The sequence below is a fragment of the Alosa pseudoharengus genome, unplaced genomic scaffold, assembly GCF_046254945.1.
Source record: "Alosa pseudoharengus isolate Yale_2024_CS ecotype anadromous, Long Island Sound unplaced genomic scaffold, YU_APseudo_1.1 YU_APseudo_1.1_scf_3, whole genome shotgun sequence".
Classification (NCBI taxonomy): domain Eukaryota; kingdom Metazoa; phylum Chordata; class Actinopteri; order Clupeiformes; family Clupeidae; genus Alosa; species Alosa pseudoharengus.
In genome coordinates this window covers 21,866,762-21,884,261 of record NW_027468718.1, presented here as the reverse complement: position 1 = coordinate 21,884,261, position 17,500 = coordinate 21,866,762, and the positions used below count along the sequence as shown (strand labels likewise).

At 48.9% G+C, this 17,500-nt stretch overlaps 1 protein-coding gene across 1 annotated transcript in view; it reads right to left on the bottom strand.

Moving 5' to 3' along the window:
- kalrna (kalirin RhoGEF kinase a) overlaps positions 1–17,500 on the bottom strand; it is a 150,585-nt gene that overhangs the window by 55,215 nt on the left and 77,870 nt on the right. Inside the window, exons 11-15 of the mRNA XM_076263576.1 lie at positions 16,434–16,556; positions 12,059–12,250; positions 4,168–4,337; positions 2,906–3,080; positions 293–488 (exon numbers count right to left, since the gene is read on the bottom strand). Of these exons, the coding sequence (XP_076119691.1) occupies positions 293–488; positions 2,906–3,080; positions 4,168–4,337; positions 12,059–12,250; positions 16,434–16,556 (856 nt within the window). The remainder of the gene's footprint in view (positions 1–292; positions 489–2,905; positions 3,081–4,167; positions 4,338–12,058; positions 12,251–16,433; positions 16,557–17,500) is intronic.

The window sequence follows — 17,500 nt, the reverse complement described above, 5'->3', positions numbered from 1 at the left end:
TCTCATGCATCTCTTCATCATCTCTCTATCATCCTTTTCCTCTTTTTCATCATCCATAACTCATGCCCTAGCTCCAATCCCCCCCTTTCCTCATATTCCCTATTCAGTTTCTCTCTTCTCTTGGCAACTAGCCTCTCCTCTCCTCTCCTTTCCTTTCCCTCCTCCCTATTTCTCCTTTACCTCTTCACTTCCCTCCTTCTCCTTCTTTCACCTCTCCTTCTTCCCCTCCTCTCTTTTCCTGTCCTCTCCTCTCCTCCCCCCTTCCCTCCCCCCCCCCCTCTCTCTCTCTCACCTGAGGCCTGCACCTCCATGATGTACTGGTGCAGGTCCTGGCCCTGCTGCATGATCTCGAAGGTCATGTTGTTCATGGCCAGCTTGCGCTCGGCGTGCCGCTGCAGACGCTGCTCCACCTGGCCCAGCTCCTCCGTGCCCAGGTCACTGGCCTGCCGCAGCAGGTCCTCGTTCCACGCGTCCAGCTCCGCCGTCACCTGGGGAGAGGGGGATAGAGAGAGAGAGAGAGAGAGAGAGAGAGAGAGAGAGAGAAAGAGAGGGGAGGGGTAGAGAGAAAGAGAGAGAGAGGGAGGAAGAGAGAGAGAGAGAGAAAAAGAGATAGAGAGAGACAGAGGGAGGGGGAGAAAGAGAGGGGAGGGGTAGAGAGAAAGAGAGAGAGAGGGAGGAAGAGAGAGAGAGAGAAAAGAGATAGAGAGAGACAGAGGGAGGGGGAGAGAGAGAGGGGGGATAGAGAGAAAGAGAGAGGGAGGGAGGAAGAGAGAGAGAGAGAAAAAGAGATAGAGAGAGACAGAGGGAGGGGGAGAGAGAGAGAGGGGGGGATAGAGAGAAAGAGAGAGGGAGGAAGAGAGAGAGAGAGAAAGAGATAGAGAGAGAGAGAGAGGGAGGGAGAGAGAGAGAGAGAGGGCAGAAGATACAGCATCACACACCTGCGGTGCTTGGAGGCTGGGCATCCTCCCTCTTGAGTGTGTCCTTTTGTTCAGACCCCCACAGCTCAGGCAATTCACCTGCTCAATGAGGCGCGCAGGATGCAGTGGTGTACGCGCATGCTGTATGTATGTGGGCTTAATGTGGTGTGATCGGAGGTAGCCGAGGGTGAAATGCTTTATTCAAAACACAAAGAGCCATTATTGTAAGCTTCTGCTGAGGTCTGGACCACAATGAAAAAAACAACAACAAGCAAAGAGTAGCTGGCTGTTGGCAAAGAGACCCTACTGTATTTTTTTCCAGCGCAAACTAAAAAGCACCCTTTGTGTTTGTCTGTGTGTTTGGCTGGCTGTGTGACTTTGAACTTCTCAGAGTGAATCACGGCTTTCATGGCTTCATGTTTTGTCACTTTCTTTTCTCTTGTTGTTTTTTTTTTTCTTTCTGCAGTGACTCCATCAGACAGATGAAGGTGAATCAGAGACGTGAGTTTCTCTGGAAAGGCATCTTAAGGACGCGCGCGCTGCACAAAGAGCCAAGACAAGCTGGCATGACAGTGCTCATTAGCGTAGCAGCTGTCAATCAGCCGAGCAACACACAGCCGCCCCACAAACCCCAAAAAACCGCTCCCTAGCAACACTGGCTTATTGGATAAGCCCCCTTACAGCAAAGGGCAGAAGCAAGCTCCGCTACCTCTGACACACACATCTGTCCTTTTCCCCTCCTACACACACACACACACACACACACACACACATACACACACACACACACACGCACGCACGCCACCTGAGCCCCAATCTCCGTTTCCCCAGGGGAAGCCCCTTCATCCCTCCTCTTCTCAGTCCCCCTCCTCACTTTCCTCCGTCTGTCTTCCCCTCTGCGTCTTCTTTCAAACACCCCCAACCCACGCACACACACACACACACACACACACACACACACACACACACACACACACACACACACACACACACACACAGAAGGAAAAAAGAGAAAGAGAGAGAAAGAGACACAAACACACACACGCACACAAGGAAAAAGAAAGAGAGAGAGACACACAAGGAAAGAAAGAGAGACAGAGAGAGAGACACACACACACACACACACACACACACACACACACACACACACACACACACACACACAGAAGGAAAAAAGAGAAAGAGAGAGAAAGAGACACAAACACACACACGCACACAAGGAAAAAGAGACAGAGAGAGAGACACACACACACACCCACACACACACACAAGGAAAGAGAGAGATAGAGAGAGACACACGAGGAAAGAAAGAGAGACAGAGAGAGACACACACACACACACACACACACACACAAGGAAAGAGAGAGATAGAGAGAGACACACACACACACACACACACACACACAAGGAAAGAGAGAGATAGAGAGAGACACACGAGGAAAGAAAGAGAGACAGAGAGAGACACACACACACACACACAAATGTGTTTTCTCCTCCTGCTGTCTTTCTGGATTTCTTTTTTCTTTCATTTCTTAAAACCTCGTTGTGTTTATTGATCTCAGGACTCCCCTGACGTTGACAAAGCTTTCCATTGAGATGAAGATCCCACCCTGATGACTTTAGCAAACAACAACAGAAAGCATAACGCATAATCTTTCCCTGCAGCCTTTGAGTTCTAGCCTTTCATCATTTCCTTTCCCTGTCCTCCCTCTCTCTCTCCTCCCTCTCCCTCTTTCTCTCTCTATCCTCCCTCTGCTCCCTCTCTCTCTCCTTCCTCTCTTTCTCTCTCTCTATCCATGCTCCACCATTATGTAGAGAGGACAAAGTGCCAATGCTGTGCTTGAAGATACAGATGCAAGACATGCTGACCTCTCTCGGTCTGTCTATCACACACTCTCTCCTTCCCTCTCTCTCTCTCTCTCTCTCTCTCTATTTCTTTCTTCCATCCCTCTCTTTCTCTCTCCTTGCTTCCTGTCTCTGTGCCTCACCTCGATGGTGTACTGCTCAAAGATGCGCAGCTGGAGGAAGATGTCCAGTTTGATCTTGCGTTCGTGGAACAGCTCCTCCATCTGGCCCTGAGCCTCGTCCAGCTGCTGCAGCACGCTCTCGATGTGGGCGATGGAGCTGTTGTGGGGCATCTTGTTACTGGTCATGGCCGAGTCCCTGTCACACAGCAGACCGATGGACAAAGGGCACAGATTCAGAGGAGACAAGCACATTCAAGCACTTAATCTATGTCACAGGAAAAACTGGCATGGATCAATAAAAACAAAGCTATTCTATTCTATTCAATTCAATCCAATCAATATGCATTGTTAAAAATGTAATAAAGCATGACATCCACTTATGCCAACCACTTTATATTTAATCAGTTAATACATCTGCATGGAGAATGAATGATTCACGGTTATGAATTAGATGTTCAATTTTCCAACCGCACAGCAATACAGGCATCATCTTAGGTCAAAAGTCTTCTGCTTGTAATGTGCAATGCACTGAATCTAATACATGCATTTTATTACTCCTCGGTAACTGACCATAGATGACACCAGTGAGCATAAGTTCTGACCTCTGACCTTGCCTCCCAAAGCCGCGTGTGTGAACCATAAAACAGCTGATTGCTTTTGATGACTGTAGTGGGAGCGTATAACTATCTCCACCACACAGGGAGTCTCTGTCAGCCTGGCACACTTGCTCCAGCGTTGGGCGTCAAATTTAGACCGAACGCGCAGACAAGACATTAGACACAGTGACTACTCCAAAAAAACAGCCGTACGTGTGGAGCAGAGGCAAATTACTCGGCTCGCATTTGAGGGTACATGACTGAGTTCATTTCAGTGCATTAAACGGAGGTGCCACTTTGCATTGGAGCCAGACAGCGTGAGAAAAAGAGCGTTTTGAACCACTAATTCCCTCTTCACTACAGGAGCGCAGCTTCACTTCTGATAAATGTTGTCTAAAATTACCCGCCTCGTCTCGGCACGCACAACTCTCGGCCTCCCTGCTGGTTTACTTCCGGACTTCCTGGGCACGTTACAAACACCCCACGTTCCCTGATCTCTTCTTATGCCGCCCTAAACTCTTTATGGCGGGAGCTGTTAGTAAACCGCTCTATCCGGCAGCTTATGTCTGCATGGCAGTTAGCAACTCGCTGGGCCTAGTCAATCCTCCATGCAGCCTCGGTGCTCTCTTTGGTGGTAGTGGTGGTGGTGGTGGTGGTGGTGGTGGGGGCCGGGTGGCCCTGGCTCACCTGAGCTGCTGGATGAGGTCCTCCCCTTCCTTGATGACGTTGAGCGTGGCCTCCAGCGTGGCCGTCTGCTGCTGCTGGAACTGCTTGATGAGCTCCTGCACCGAGTCCACCGAGTCGGAGCACACCTCCTCCAGCAGCTCCTTCTGCAGGTCCTCCATCCACGTCCACAGCTGGGCAGAGAGAGAGGGAGGGAGGGAGGAGGGAGAAAGAGAGAATGAAAGAAAGAAAGAGAGAAAGAAAGAGAGAGGCAGAGAGAGGTAAGGAGAGAGGGTAAACATTTACATGTATGTATACAGTATGGAACACATACACTTGAACACATACACATGTGCACTCAAAAACAAAACCCCCCCTACACACACAGACACACACACACACTGAGGGTTTCACATTTATTTATTTCTTACCAGTTGACAAGTTTCATAATAGCTGTCAACAAGTCGACTTGTTGGTGGCAACATTGCCAACTTGACAACTAGCTGATAAAACCCTTACAGTAATACACACACACACACACACACATGCACGCACACACACACATACACACTCACACATACACACACACACGTGCACAGCAGCTCCTCAGTACTGTTTGTGTTCATTGTAACAGCTGTGATGGTGTTAACAGAGTGAAAATAGAGATGCTGAAAGATCATCAGCATTACATTCACAGTCACACTGTGTTGGTTTATAAAGGCCTCGGGAGACAACTGTACCCTCACCCACTTAAATGGAATATGAACATGAGACACCATTTTAATTAACACGCCAGGATTGTGGTGTGTGTGTGTGTGTGTGTGTGTGTGTGTGTGTGTGTGTGTGTGTGTGTGTGTGTGTGTGTGTGTGTGTGTGTGCATGTGTGCGTGTGTGTGGCTACATTAGGCCTATGCACACTCCCTCTATTTGGGCTGTGTCACAGTAAGTGAGTCCCAATGGATTTGATAAATCAGAAACAACTCTGTAAGTCTAGCTAAAACATACCGGCAGTTGCTGTAAAGTTAAGAGGATTAGTGGAGAGTGATTTTAGAAACGTTCAACTCAAATAAGAGCGGAGATCTCGCACGTACCCAGTAGTTGCCCCATCTAAAACATACATTCAGCAGTTTGAGCAATCAGTATTCTCATTATCTAAATAATTAATGACAAAACTGACCATGGCTTTAATATTTCATCCGAGCGCACCGGACCTTGAATACACAATACTCCGAGCGACTGAATCAAAACTGCAGCAAATTGGCTGTGGACGCTGCGTGCCACCCTCATCTTCATTTCAGCACCAGCCTCACGCAAGCCCAGAGACTCTGCCCAAGTCAGCAAGCAGCCAGCGGGGTTTAAGAGCCTTCACATGCATCACCTACCAGCTCCTCACAGGGAAGGTGGATGGATACAGCATATAGCTTTTAGAATGACATGTGATACACTTCCATTAGACAGCATCGTTTGAGGTGTATTGGAGGTCAGAGGGTAACTCCAACATGTTAAATTATGTTCACTGCAGCACTGAAGCATTAGATGAAGTCAAGAGTGTAATATAATATTAAGCATGGTGAGCTTTCCTGACCTGAGATACAGTCTCATTAGACTGCTTTACACGAGTCATAGTCTAGGACACAGGACAGTTTCAAACTTGTTCTTTACATTACATTACATTTAGCAGACACTTCTTGACCAAAGTGACTTATATACGTCAGCTATATTACAAGGGATCACATTGTCCCCGGAGCAACTTGGAGTTAAGTGCCTTGCTCAAGGGCACAGCGGTGGAAGCCGGGAATTGAACCGACAACTTTCAGGCTACTCCACGCTAGCCCAGCTCCTTAACCACTACACTTGTTCTAGCCTTTTGCTTATTGAATATGCACAAAGCATCACTAAATCCACTGAAGCAAAAGATGCACAGTGAACCACTGCATCCACTGAAGCCAAGAATCCTCATAGTCATAAGTAATATCAAATAGCTTAGCAATATTATAGCTGTCAGACCATAAAAGCACTATCTGCAGCTAGGCTCACAGACACAGACAACGTCCAAGCGAAAATAGGCATGGAAAATGCGCTCATGCGTGCATGCATTATACACATGCATTTTCTTTCCATGGAAAGAAAGTAACTGACTGACCAAAGATGCTTAAGGAGTCTGACGTGTGCTGTCTAATAAGTGTTCCCTTATCACACGAAAACTCAATTTCCATGACTGGCAGATCATTCAAAGACACTAATTAATTATTTCCACGGAGAGCTATTGAGGCGCCCTGTTTATCGCTAGCAGCCTTATTTGCAATGCAATATTGATAACACTGAGCTGGACAGAGATCAAATCACCACAGAAGTTAAATCATTTAATCTGATTAAAGAATTAAGAAGTCATTATCACAAGCCGTGAAACTATTTCGGGAGCTTCAACAAGCCTCCCAAGTTACCAAGTCAACAAAGATACAACGTAAGAACACTGTGGATGTGCAAATTGAGATGTGTGACATTCAAATGTCAGTAAAGAAGATCTCAGATGCTTGCCTTCCACTCATCTAAGATCTGGGGAGTTAGGAGCTGGGGAGTTAGGTTGCTGTACTATTTGTATCCATCACTGAGCTACATCTAATCACCTCACCTCATCACTCGAGAGCTCTCTACAGGCTTGCTCTGTTGGTCCACCTCTTGACTTCGTGGAGCTTCTACAAGCTAGTTAGCACAACAGCAAAACTCCTACAACAGAAGAAAAACCCCTACAACATTTGATGAATAAGTGCGCTTGAGATCCATTCCTTCCCTTTCACCAAAGGGTTAACCCATTTATAAAGTGCCACAGCGTTGCCATTTCCCTGGTTCCCATAGTAACCACTCTCCCTTCTACCTCTGAGCATGCTCAGAATTAAAAGCCTGTGTCATTTCTATAGCTGTCAGACTCCCACCACAATGTGTGTCTCTGTCACACACACACACACACACACACACACACACACACACACACACACACACACACACACACACACACACACAGACAAATCTGGAGATCTGCATGACACAGATTTGGACATAAGTCTCGAACCAGACATAGTCGACGAGCAGAATACACAATGAAAGCAGCCAGCATTAATCCCCTGTGGGGAGGAGTACATGTTGCAGAGGACTGCAAGCATGTGAACATCCATCTCTATCCAGCTCTCCTTCAGAGGGCTAATTAATCCCCCCGACTGTCAGCCCACAGATCCTCCACCCCCCACTCCCATAGATTCCTTTCCTATCTACACAGCACATCAACGCCGGCTTTCTTTTCTCTCTTTAAGCCCAATGCGACCGGTTGTCCAGAGACCTTGTTGCTGTTAATGGGCTAAATTGGCAAATGGGAGCCGACAATCTAACAACAATCTCACAGGTGTGGGAGTGTGACACGCACACGTCCACTCTGATTAACGCTCGGTGGGTGACCGCAGGGTGAGAAGGTAGTTTGGGGAACTTTGCGATGTTTGCCAAAGCCAAAACATCGGTGTGATGGATCGCGGAGGGGCCGTCCAAATAAGCCTACAGTATGCTCTTTCTCAGTGACTTCTTGTATATGTAACGCAGGGAGACAGTTGCTGTAGAAACATAAAGACATGTTATTGAATAGGCTGACCGATGAGGAAAGGACTGAGATTGCCTAGGCCTGTAGAGAAAGAAATGGCGTGAGAAAGAAAGAGAGAAGTATACAGAGGGATTGAGAAAGAGAGAGAGATAGAGAGAGAGAGAGAGAGAGAGAGAGAGAGAGAGAGAGAGAGAGAGAGAGAGTGCAACCCTGGGCAGTGAGTCAAATTCGACTATTGCACAGAGCAGCAGTGCTCGAGCCGTTCCGTGTGTGTGAGTACGGTCCCTCCCATATGGTCCTGTTGAGGAGAGGAAGGGCACGGGCGGAAAGGGCCCAGGAGGGAATACGTGCTGAAGAGTCCGTTTTCTGTGAAATCCATCTCCAAACGGAGAACTCCCCTCCACTACACGCAACGCAGGAAGCACACTGGTCATCTGTGTCCAACCCAACGCTCAACGCTCTGATCAGTACAAGTGCATTAATACATTAACGTACAAACGCTGAGCTCTTTCCTGTGAGCTTGCTGCTGTTCCACAGCACTGGTACGACATTCAGGATCTGAGAAGGAGTTTTTCAGCCCATTAGCCAGTCACATCCTAAAGAGCTACACCACTGCACATCTGGCAGACAGAGATGGGGTGGGGGGTTAAAGAGGGATGGACAGAGAGAGAGAGAGAGAGAGAGAGAGAGGTTTAGATGGACAGAGAATGAGACAGTGAGAGGGAGAGTAAGAGGGAAAGATGTAGTGGTAACAGAGGAGATAAAAGGATGGATGGGGAAGGGGTGACTGCCAAATCTCATCTCTGACTACCCCTCCTTCCTTCCTTCCTTCCTTCTTTCCTTGTTTTCCTTCCTTTCCTCGACCGGCGGTGCCGTCCAAGCGGGCGTCCACTCTGCGGGAGCGTGGCGCAGACGTGAGCGAAAGTCTCCTCGGCGAAACCGCTCGGCAGAATGCAAATAGCCCTCTTCCTGCACACGCAGCAAACCGGAGCCTTCTCTTAGCCTAATTGCCGCTTCATGTCCGTCCAGCATAAAGTATATTAAACGACGATCAATATGACGACAAAACCATACCCTCTCCTGCGGTGGTCTGGGTGGGCGGGCAGAGAAGGAAAATAAGATTGTTGAAAGACGGAGTAAAACAGGTTATTATATGGCCATCTATGTTACATTATTGGCCATTTTCAGTGAGCGTGGAGCCCCATTCGGTTGTAGAACGTCGACCCTGACGAGATCAGACTTTTGAGCGAGCCACGTCTCTATTTGAGAGGCCTTGCTGAGAGAGAGAGAGAGAGAGAGAAAAAAGAGAGAGAAAGAGCGAGAGAGAGAGAGAAAGAGGGAGCAGATGCCAGAAAGCATCAGTCACCTGCTGAGCAAACTGGAACTGGCTCGGAGCAGGCCGGAACGCTAGGCTCGCCTACCGTCGGCAGAATGGAGTGAAATTTTTCCTTGACAGACAGCTTTCAGCACTAGAGACCCCCCCCTCCCCCCCATCCCAGCACGAAGGCCAACCGACTGGCCGGACGGCAGCCAGCCTCTCGTCCCCAGAGACCCCCGTGGCGCAGCAGACCTGGTAAGTCTGCTCTCACCCTGCCTCCTGGCACGCCGGCGCTCCCCTCCTCTGGGCTCTTTTATGGTTCCTGCTGTTGTTCCTGAGCATTGTTACACGCCAGAACCTGCCAGAATGTACTGAAGTGGGCTCACATTTGATATACCGGCTGACACTCTTCCAGCTCCAAGTGTTCAAATATCTCCTGGATCACATCGGTTTCCAAATCTGTACTTTCCATCCACAGGGTGGCCGAGGAAAGGAAGAGGGTAGTGTGTGTGTGTGTGTGTGTGTGTGTGTGTGTGTGTGTGTGTGTGTGTGTGTGTGTGTGTGTGTGTGTGTGTGTGTGTGTGAGTGTGTGTTTGTGTGTGTGTGGCTGTCTCGCCTGGAGTGACCCGCATCTCATTTACGGCCCACGTCCGTCTCCTATGGTTCCCACCACTTCCCCCATCACTCCCCCCCACTACACACACACACACACACACACACACACACACACACACACACACACACACACACACACACACACACAGACCCAGCTCCATCACCGATCCCTGGATAAGTCGGCGGGGCTGCTGGCGGCGGCGTGGAGCGGTGAGTGGCGTGGAGCGCGGCCTAAGCAGTTTAGCATATTTATCGCACGACGCCGCGCCAGAATCTGCGGCTGAGCTGATCTCCAACCAGCTGAAAATGAAAGAGGAGTGCGGCAGCCGCTTGGCAGCCAGCGGAGAGTGGGTGTTAAAACAAATAAAAGGTGAAGTAACGGCACCGATCGAAGCACGCACGCACACACACACACACACACACTCACACACACACAGACACACACACACACGAATGCAAACTACAAACCAAATTATGAAACTCCTCTGTCTTTACTCCATGTAACACCCTGATAGCCTGCCTGTTCTCTAACTACTGCACACCATCATCTCTACATCCAGTGGCACTGTGGCTTCCCCACACAATAAAACCGTGCTTAGTGGGCACGTCTAACATTCACACAGAGCCCACACTATTTGTTGATGGCTTTCAAGGCAGCTGGGCTGTTAGAGCCACATTCGCCAGGCCGCTCTAATGCATCACTGGGACTGCATCACAAACGACGTCTCCATTAGGGCTGAAGGCAGCGAAACAAATGCTCAACTAGATCAAGAGTTTGGGAGATGGATGGGGCTATCCAGACAACATGACATTTCTACTCTATTTTTGGGGGAAGCTTGTGTGTGAGTGTGTGTGTGTGTGTGTGTGTGTGTGTGTGTGTGGGGGGGGGGTGATTGCAGGAGCTGGCAGGGTCCGTGTGTGTGGAGCAGAGATGGAGAGATCAGAGGGACAGCATCAGAGAAGAGTCATCACACTGACCAGATTACACGAGCGCTTTTAAATCTCCTCCCAATCCCCCCCACCCGCCCCCCCCCCCCAGTGGAGGCTCACAGGCCCCCCTCATTAAGAGCAATGAGCTTAGAGGAAAGGAGGACAGAGTCATGGAGAGAGAGAGAGAGAGAGAGAGAGAGAGAGAGAGAGAGGTGTGTGCTAGGAGATGTGTGATTTGTCAATGTGACAGAGGTACCATACACGCACACACACACACACACACACAATCACACACACACACACACACACACACACACACACACACACATGGTCTCTCTCTCATCAGAGAGCACACTGATGAAATTGTTACAAGGCAGAAGGCAGACGAGTGAAGGTCAAAGAAGAAATCCCACATCAAAAGACATACATTCCCTGTGTGTGTGTGTGTGTGTGTTTGTGTGTGTGTGTGTGTGTGTGTGTGTGTGTATGTGTGAGTGTGTGCATGTGTGTGTGAGTGCATGTGTGTGTGCATGTGTGTGTGTGCACATGTGTGCGAGTGTGTGTGTGTGTGTGTGTGTGTGTGTGTGTGTGTGTGTGTGTGTGTGTGTGTGTGTGTGTGTGTGTGTCCTCGTGTGTCGGCGGCAGAAGATCCCAGCGTGTGCCACTGAGGAGCACGTCAGAGCAGACGCTCGGTGTGTGTCTGCACACATTCCCACATCTGGCACGGATCAGGCTGCGCTAACTAGAGCAAAGCATCCCGGCATACCTCACTAATCTCAGGGTGATCCTCTCTGAATGACTGGTATGCTTCCCTCTGCGCCCATTCCACTGCGAGCACAGACCCCATGCAGGCACTGACGCCTGGAGCACTCGGTACTGCCGCACATTTCTCTACCCAACGTAGCATCTCTATGACTCCCACTACAGCAGTGGAACAGCTCTATTACTGCATGTGCACAGTTCACACCATTCATCAACTCTGAGAATGCATGATGTGTGCAGAGCAAGACGCATGATGGGGTGAACCTATGCAGCTGTTGGAGCCAGATAAGTCAGATAAGAACTTTAACTGACTGCAGCTGTACTGTTAATGGTTTTAGTTTGCAATTCAATTCAATTCAATTCAATTCAATTCAATTCAATAGAATTCAGTGCAGTATAGCGCAATGCAATGCAATGTAATGTAATGTAATTCAATTCAATTCAGTTCAATTCAATTTAATATTTTCTGGTCGACTGCTATTATCAACATGGCCTTTTCACATCACACTTCATAAAGAAATCCAATGCAGTTGAATTCAGTTCATTTCCTTTAGTTCATCTGCTGCTAGCACACTGGGCATTTCACCTTATCCTTCACAAAGAGAAGAAAACTGGTCCAGCGTAGGTGCAGAAGGAGAGTTGGAGCCCTGAGCAGATGAATGGCGTGCGTATGTGTGTGTGTGTGTGTGTGTGTGTGCGCTTACCTCTTTAGTGTGGGTGTGAAAGGAGACGGACATGTCGAGCAGCAGCTTCCTCTGCTCCACTCTCCTGACAAAGTCTTGGATCCGCACCTCCAGGTGCCGCGCCGCCTTGTAGATCTCCTCCGGGTCGCATTCACCGGTCTGCGCCAGCTGCTCCGCCGCCTCCAGCAGCTTGTCCGCGTTGGTGTAGGTGTTCTGATCCGAAGAGAGGAAACCAAAAAAAAAAAAAAAAGAGGAAAAGGTGAGAAGGTGAGAGAGTTGCAGCTAGACGTGAAGAAACTCCAGTTCAGTCCAGGTGTCAGATCTCAGACGGCAGGACACTGAACTAGCCAACACTGACCCACACTGACTGCTCTCTCTCTTGTCTGTCTGCCTGTTGTTGTGGACACTCTATGCCGACTGCAATCACTCGCCGGCTGTTTGACTTGTGCCGGCCCCGTCCGGGTGCCTAAAAAAACAATTCCATTATGAGCATGCGGCAAGGCCATCTGCGAGCGGGAGCAGGAGTAAGGGGCAAATCCCTGCGCGCTAATCCCAGCAGCTGGCAGCGAGAAGTGTTGTCTCTGGACACGGCTCGACCCAAGTCACTAGAGCAGCACTCGACCCACTGCCTCTCTCTCTCTCTCTCTCTCTCTCTCTCTCTCGTGCTCCTCAGTGAGATTACTTCTGTGGCGCGGCATGCGAGTGTGCCTGGACTGACGACCTCCTGACCCGACCCGCAAAGGTCATCAGTGGAGAAAGTTCACTGGGGTTTTCTAACAACAGCAACCCCCCTCCCTACCCATCATTTCCTGCGGCTGGATTTGCAAGGGCAAGATCTGAAGCAGGCCTTAAACCTGGCCCGAGTCTTGAAAGAGTCTTAGACCTTGAAGGCGTCTTAATGACCTGACTGCAATTAAAGTCCTATCCACTCAGTGTCGGTGGCTAAGCCTTCCACCAACACCCATTTACACCACAGCCTACATCTAATCTTTGATTATCCACAGCTAAGCTCTGTTTTGTTAATCGGAGAAGTTTAAGTCCGCTTTCTTTCCCTGAAATAGCCAAATCCACCCCCCCCCAAAAAAAAAAAAAACCACGAGTCGCATTAATGCACACCACTGACCCTCTTAAATCCATTTGCTGGGTGACTGTGCCGTGTCAAAAACATCAGCCCCTGCAAATGAATGCTGCTTTTCAACTTTGGATCCCAGAGATCAATGTTGTTGCACTGTTTACTGAACACAATATTGCCTCCTTGCCCACTGAGGCATCATTTCATTTCATAAGTGCTTATCCCCTTCTCTGTTTCATATCTGCATGAGCCCAGGGGCTCATAGCAGTGTGCCTCTAAGATCTGACCCAAATCTCATTTGAGGCTATTGACTAGCGGGGGATCACTGTATCCATACAGCAGAAGACAATGCAGGGGTCGGGGCAGGCGATGAATAGGCTGGCTCGGAATCCTCTCAGCGGGATTAAGGGGAAGGGGGATACGATCGAGCGCTGGATCCTATTGATGGGAAGCTCATGTTGACCTGACAGCCTCTCCTTTACTTTGATGGATGGAGAGAAAGATAGAGAGAGAGAACACGACAGAGAGAAAGAGAGAATGAGAGAGAGATAAAGAGAGAAATAGAGAGAGATAGAGAGAGACAGAGAGAGAGAGAGAATGGTTGGGTGGCCTATGGTGTTTCTGGACAAAGTTCTGCATTCTTCCCTTCGTATTCATTCAGTAGTTCTCTTCACTCACAGGCATACACACACAGGCACACACACACACACAGGCACACACACACACACAGGCACACACACACACACACACACACACACACACACACACACACATATATACTGTAAGCACAAGCTCCCACACAGAGCTCTGGCTCTAATCCACCTCCCAGCAGCCCATCCTTAAAAACCCGGAGCTTTCATCCCAACAGGAGAGCCCCTACACATTCCCCCACCCTCCCTCCCTCTCTCCCCTTTAGGTGCGGAGCGATCAATAACTACATTCAGGCCGCTCCCGTTCTCCTGGATCCAGGACGGGAGAGCAGAAAAGAGAACAGAGAGAGAGGTGTGTTCGTTTGGGTAAACGCCGCACCGCACCGCTCTTTGCGACCCCCTTGGCTTCGACGTTCTTCTATTCTCTCCGCATCGCGTTCCAGGTCCTGCCGAGGGGAGCCTTGCATTGGACGAGGCTCGCTCGCTCACGAGCCAGATGCCAGAAACACAAGCTGCACCTATCTCTCTCTCTCTCTCTCTCTCTCTCTCTCTCTCTCTCCACCCATTAAAGGCGGCCGAAGCCAAGACAAATTCCCATCGCGTGTCCGGTCGGCTCGGTGCGTTTGAGTCCTCGAAGAGATGTCAGCGAACTTGAGCCTTTTGTGTCATTCAAGCTGTTTTCAGGGAGGTTATCACCAGAGACGGTCCAAAGCAGTGAGCTCTAATCTTAGGCTTGTTCCAACCACCACTGTGATAATTAGGGTCTCCCGATGTTTGATTAGAGGAAGGCAATCCAGGAAAGTTCTCTCTTGTCTTCGCAGCCATTTATCGGCTAATCTGTGGCAAGAGTAATGGAATTCAAAGAATACCAACACTGGTCCATAATAGATGTCAACGAGAGACACAGAAACAGCTTATCGTCTTAGTCTAAACCTACAGTTAACTGACGTTTTGTTTCTGAGCGTCATTTTTCTTTTCCCGGACGTAAATGATGCATTAAGCCTGTCAATTAAAACAGATTTATTGGAACTGAAGAGGCTTGCGAGACGCTATCACTCAGAGGGGGAGCTTCATTTATCCTCAGATGCAGTGATCTAGCAGAGAAGAGTTATGCTCCTGGGGGGGGGGGGGGTTAAGGAAGGGTGGGGGTGGCGGTGGAGCCATGCTGCTCCAACTCCCCCCCTGTCAGGCCTGAAGACTCCTCCATCTCCACTGATGGCTCCAGCACCGCATCACCCATCACCCGCATCAGGTAAATCCATCACAACACAGATACCTGCAGTGTCTCTACAATGCCAGGATTAGCATGCCTTGCAGCAGCAGCAGCATGCAAGCATTAGCTATGACAGTTGTGTTATGGATTATCTATTACCCATAAACCCTACCAAATTCCTTACTTAGATAGAGATGCTTGCATTAGATATGGTGCATCTCTCAGTTTCACCGCTTTGTGCTCTACTACATGTAGACGACCATCACTACATAACAGCCGCTCATGGTATATACTTTCCAAAAATCATAGTCCTGCAGTGGTCTCTCTCTCTATGGTAAATTTCCTTTTACAGCAGCCTTGTCCATGGCGGATACTGCAGGCATAAGTGTCTTTCCAGAGGAGCCGCTTTCCAGGCTGTTCCAGTACAGGGCCCCGCTTGTTTGGCCTTCCTTTTATACTCGCGCGGAACGCAGCAACAATTTGCTGCAGAGAAAAAAAGAAAAGAAAGAAAAAAAGAAAAAGAAAAAAAAAACGAGACAGTTCTGCCAAACGCCATAAAACCCCGTCAGTTAAAATGAAAAAGTTTGAAAGCCCACGGCCTGGCATTCAGCAACTGCTCTTTGGGAAATGTTTGCACTCATACATTCGTTTCAATCACCTAGCCAGGGCTTACAAGGAACTATAATGAACAGTAAATCTGGGCATTTTAGTACGTATCATTGACGCTCACACCAAACAACGGCCGTATCTACCATCATAAAAGTCAGCCATCTGTGAACACGCTCTGATACAAACGCAAGCAATGTAAGAGAGTAAAAAACACAATCGACCAATGATTCACTGTGGAGAAACAACAGACTCTGACAAAGCCAGTGAGCGCAAACTGAACAGCCTTTATTCCGCCGCTGTGCAGTTCACTGGCTCCATCTGTTGCTCTGGCAGGTATTAGCGAGTTCTCTAAAAAGCTAATCGCACGGCGGTGTGTGTATTACCCACTACACACACACACACACACGCACACACACACACACACACACACACACACACACACATCACTCAGAGAGCACAGCACTGCGCAGCACAGCGGAGCACGCCCACACCTATGACCACACAACAACCTGTCTCTCCACGGCTCGTTAGAGTCGATGAGAGATCTGAGAGCTTCTCAAGGTAGCTAAAATAAACAGCTTCTGAAGGGGGAAGTACGTTCTGCGGGTAGACAGAAATGAGTGGTTGCAGACGGGGGAATGTTAATGCATTCGCACAAAGACAGAACTCCAAGCTTGGGGTGCATTGGGCTAAATCACACCAAGGAAGGAGGATGACTAAACATGAATCACTATAATTGCTCAGAGATGATTTCCAACTATTCTTCACGGCAAATCTGGCAGCGAACAAATCTCTTATGTGCATTATTGAGAAATGTTTTAATGTGTTAGATTTATGATGCTGCTACTGTACCTGGGCCACCTCCTCAAAGTCGTCATGGCGTTTCTGCAGTGCTCGGGCACGATGGAGAGACTTGCCCACACCGGTATGTTTACTGAGGAAGGCCTCGCCATGGTTCTCAATCCAGTCCAACACCTGAGGGAAAGGCAAACACACAGACAGACAGACACACACACACACACACACACATACACACACACACATACACACACACATACATACACACACACACACACACACACACACACACACACACACACACAGTGTTAAACAGAAGTCTATGAACTGAAAAATTGCTCACAGCTGTTAAAAATCAATGACAGAGCCATACAGAGAGTCATACAAATACACACACACACACATACACACTTCTTTTTGGCACTCTGACATTGCTGTAGGGACCTGTCATCATTGTCACTCTGTCACAGCACATTGAGCGTGCAGTCCATCTCCTACAGCAATAAGAGAATTACAGTCTGGAGCCTCCCAGTCCCAACCCCAGCCCCTACCATAGTCCCAGCCCCAGCCCCAGTCCTGATGAACAGCTCATAAACCGCTTTCATCTGTGCCTGGGCTACACTCGGCCTTCCCTCTGGGATTCCAATGGTCCCTCAGCTCGAGGGATCTTCGGGGAGATGCCAATTTTAGAAATCACCCGTTCAATCAGGAATTTAAATCATACCCTCCTCCATCAATAAAGGACATGTCTGGAATACCGCCTCCAAATTGCACAGGAGGTTTGGCAAAGGAGGGCCAGCGAAAGCGCCGATGATGAGATCATCTGTGTGGGTGTTATTTGTGTGTGATGGTCCGAGGATAAATAAAGGGACTTTGGCAGGGCCCGTTTCCTGCCTGGTGACATGGCCGCCACCATCGCTCTGTGGCTTCTGGATCTGATGCCTCCGCGATGAGTTTGGGGCTCGCCCACTTTAATTAGCTCATTTCCCTCTGTTACCAACGGATACTGCTAACGAACATGGAAGTAACGCACAGTTTGTCATTTCCCAAGACATGTTTATCTTGTCAATAACAGGCAATCTACTATGGTGTGGTGGTCATCCAAATAAAGCTCATTTGAA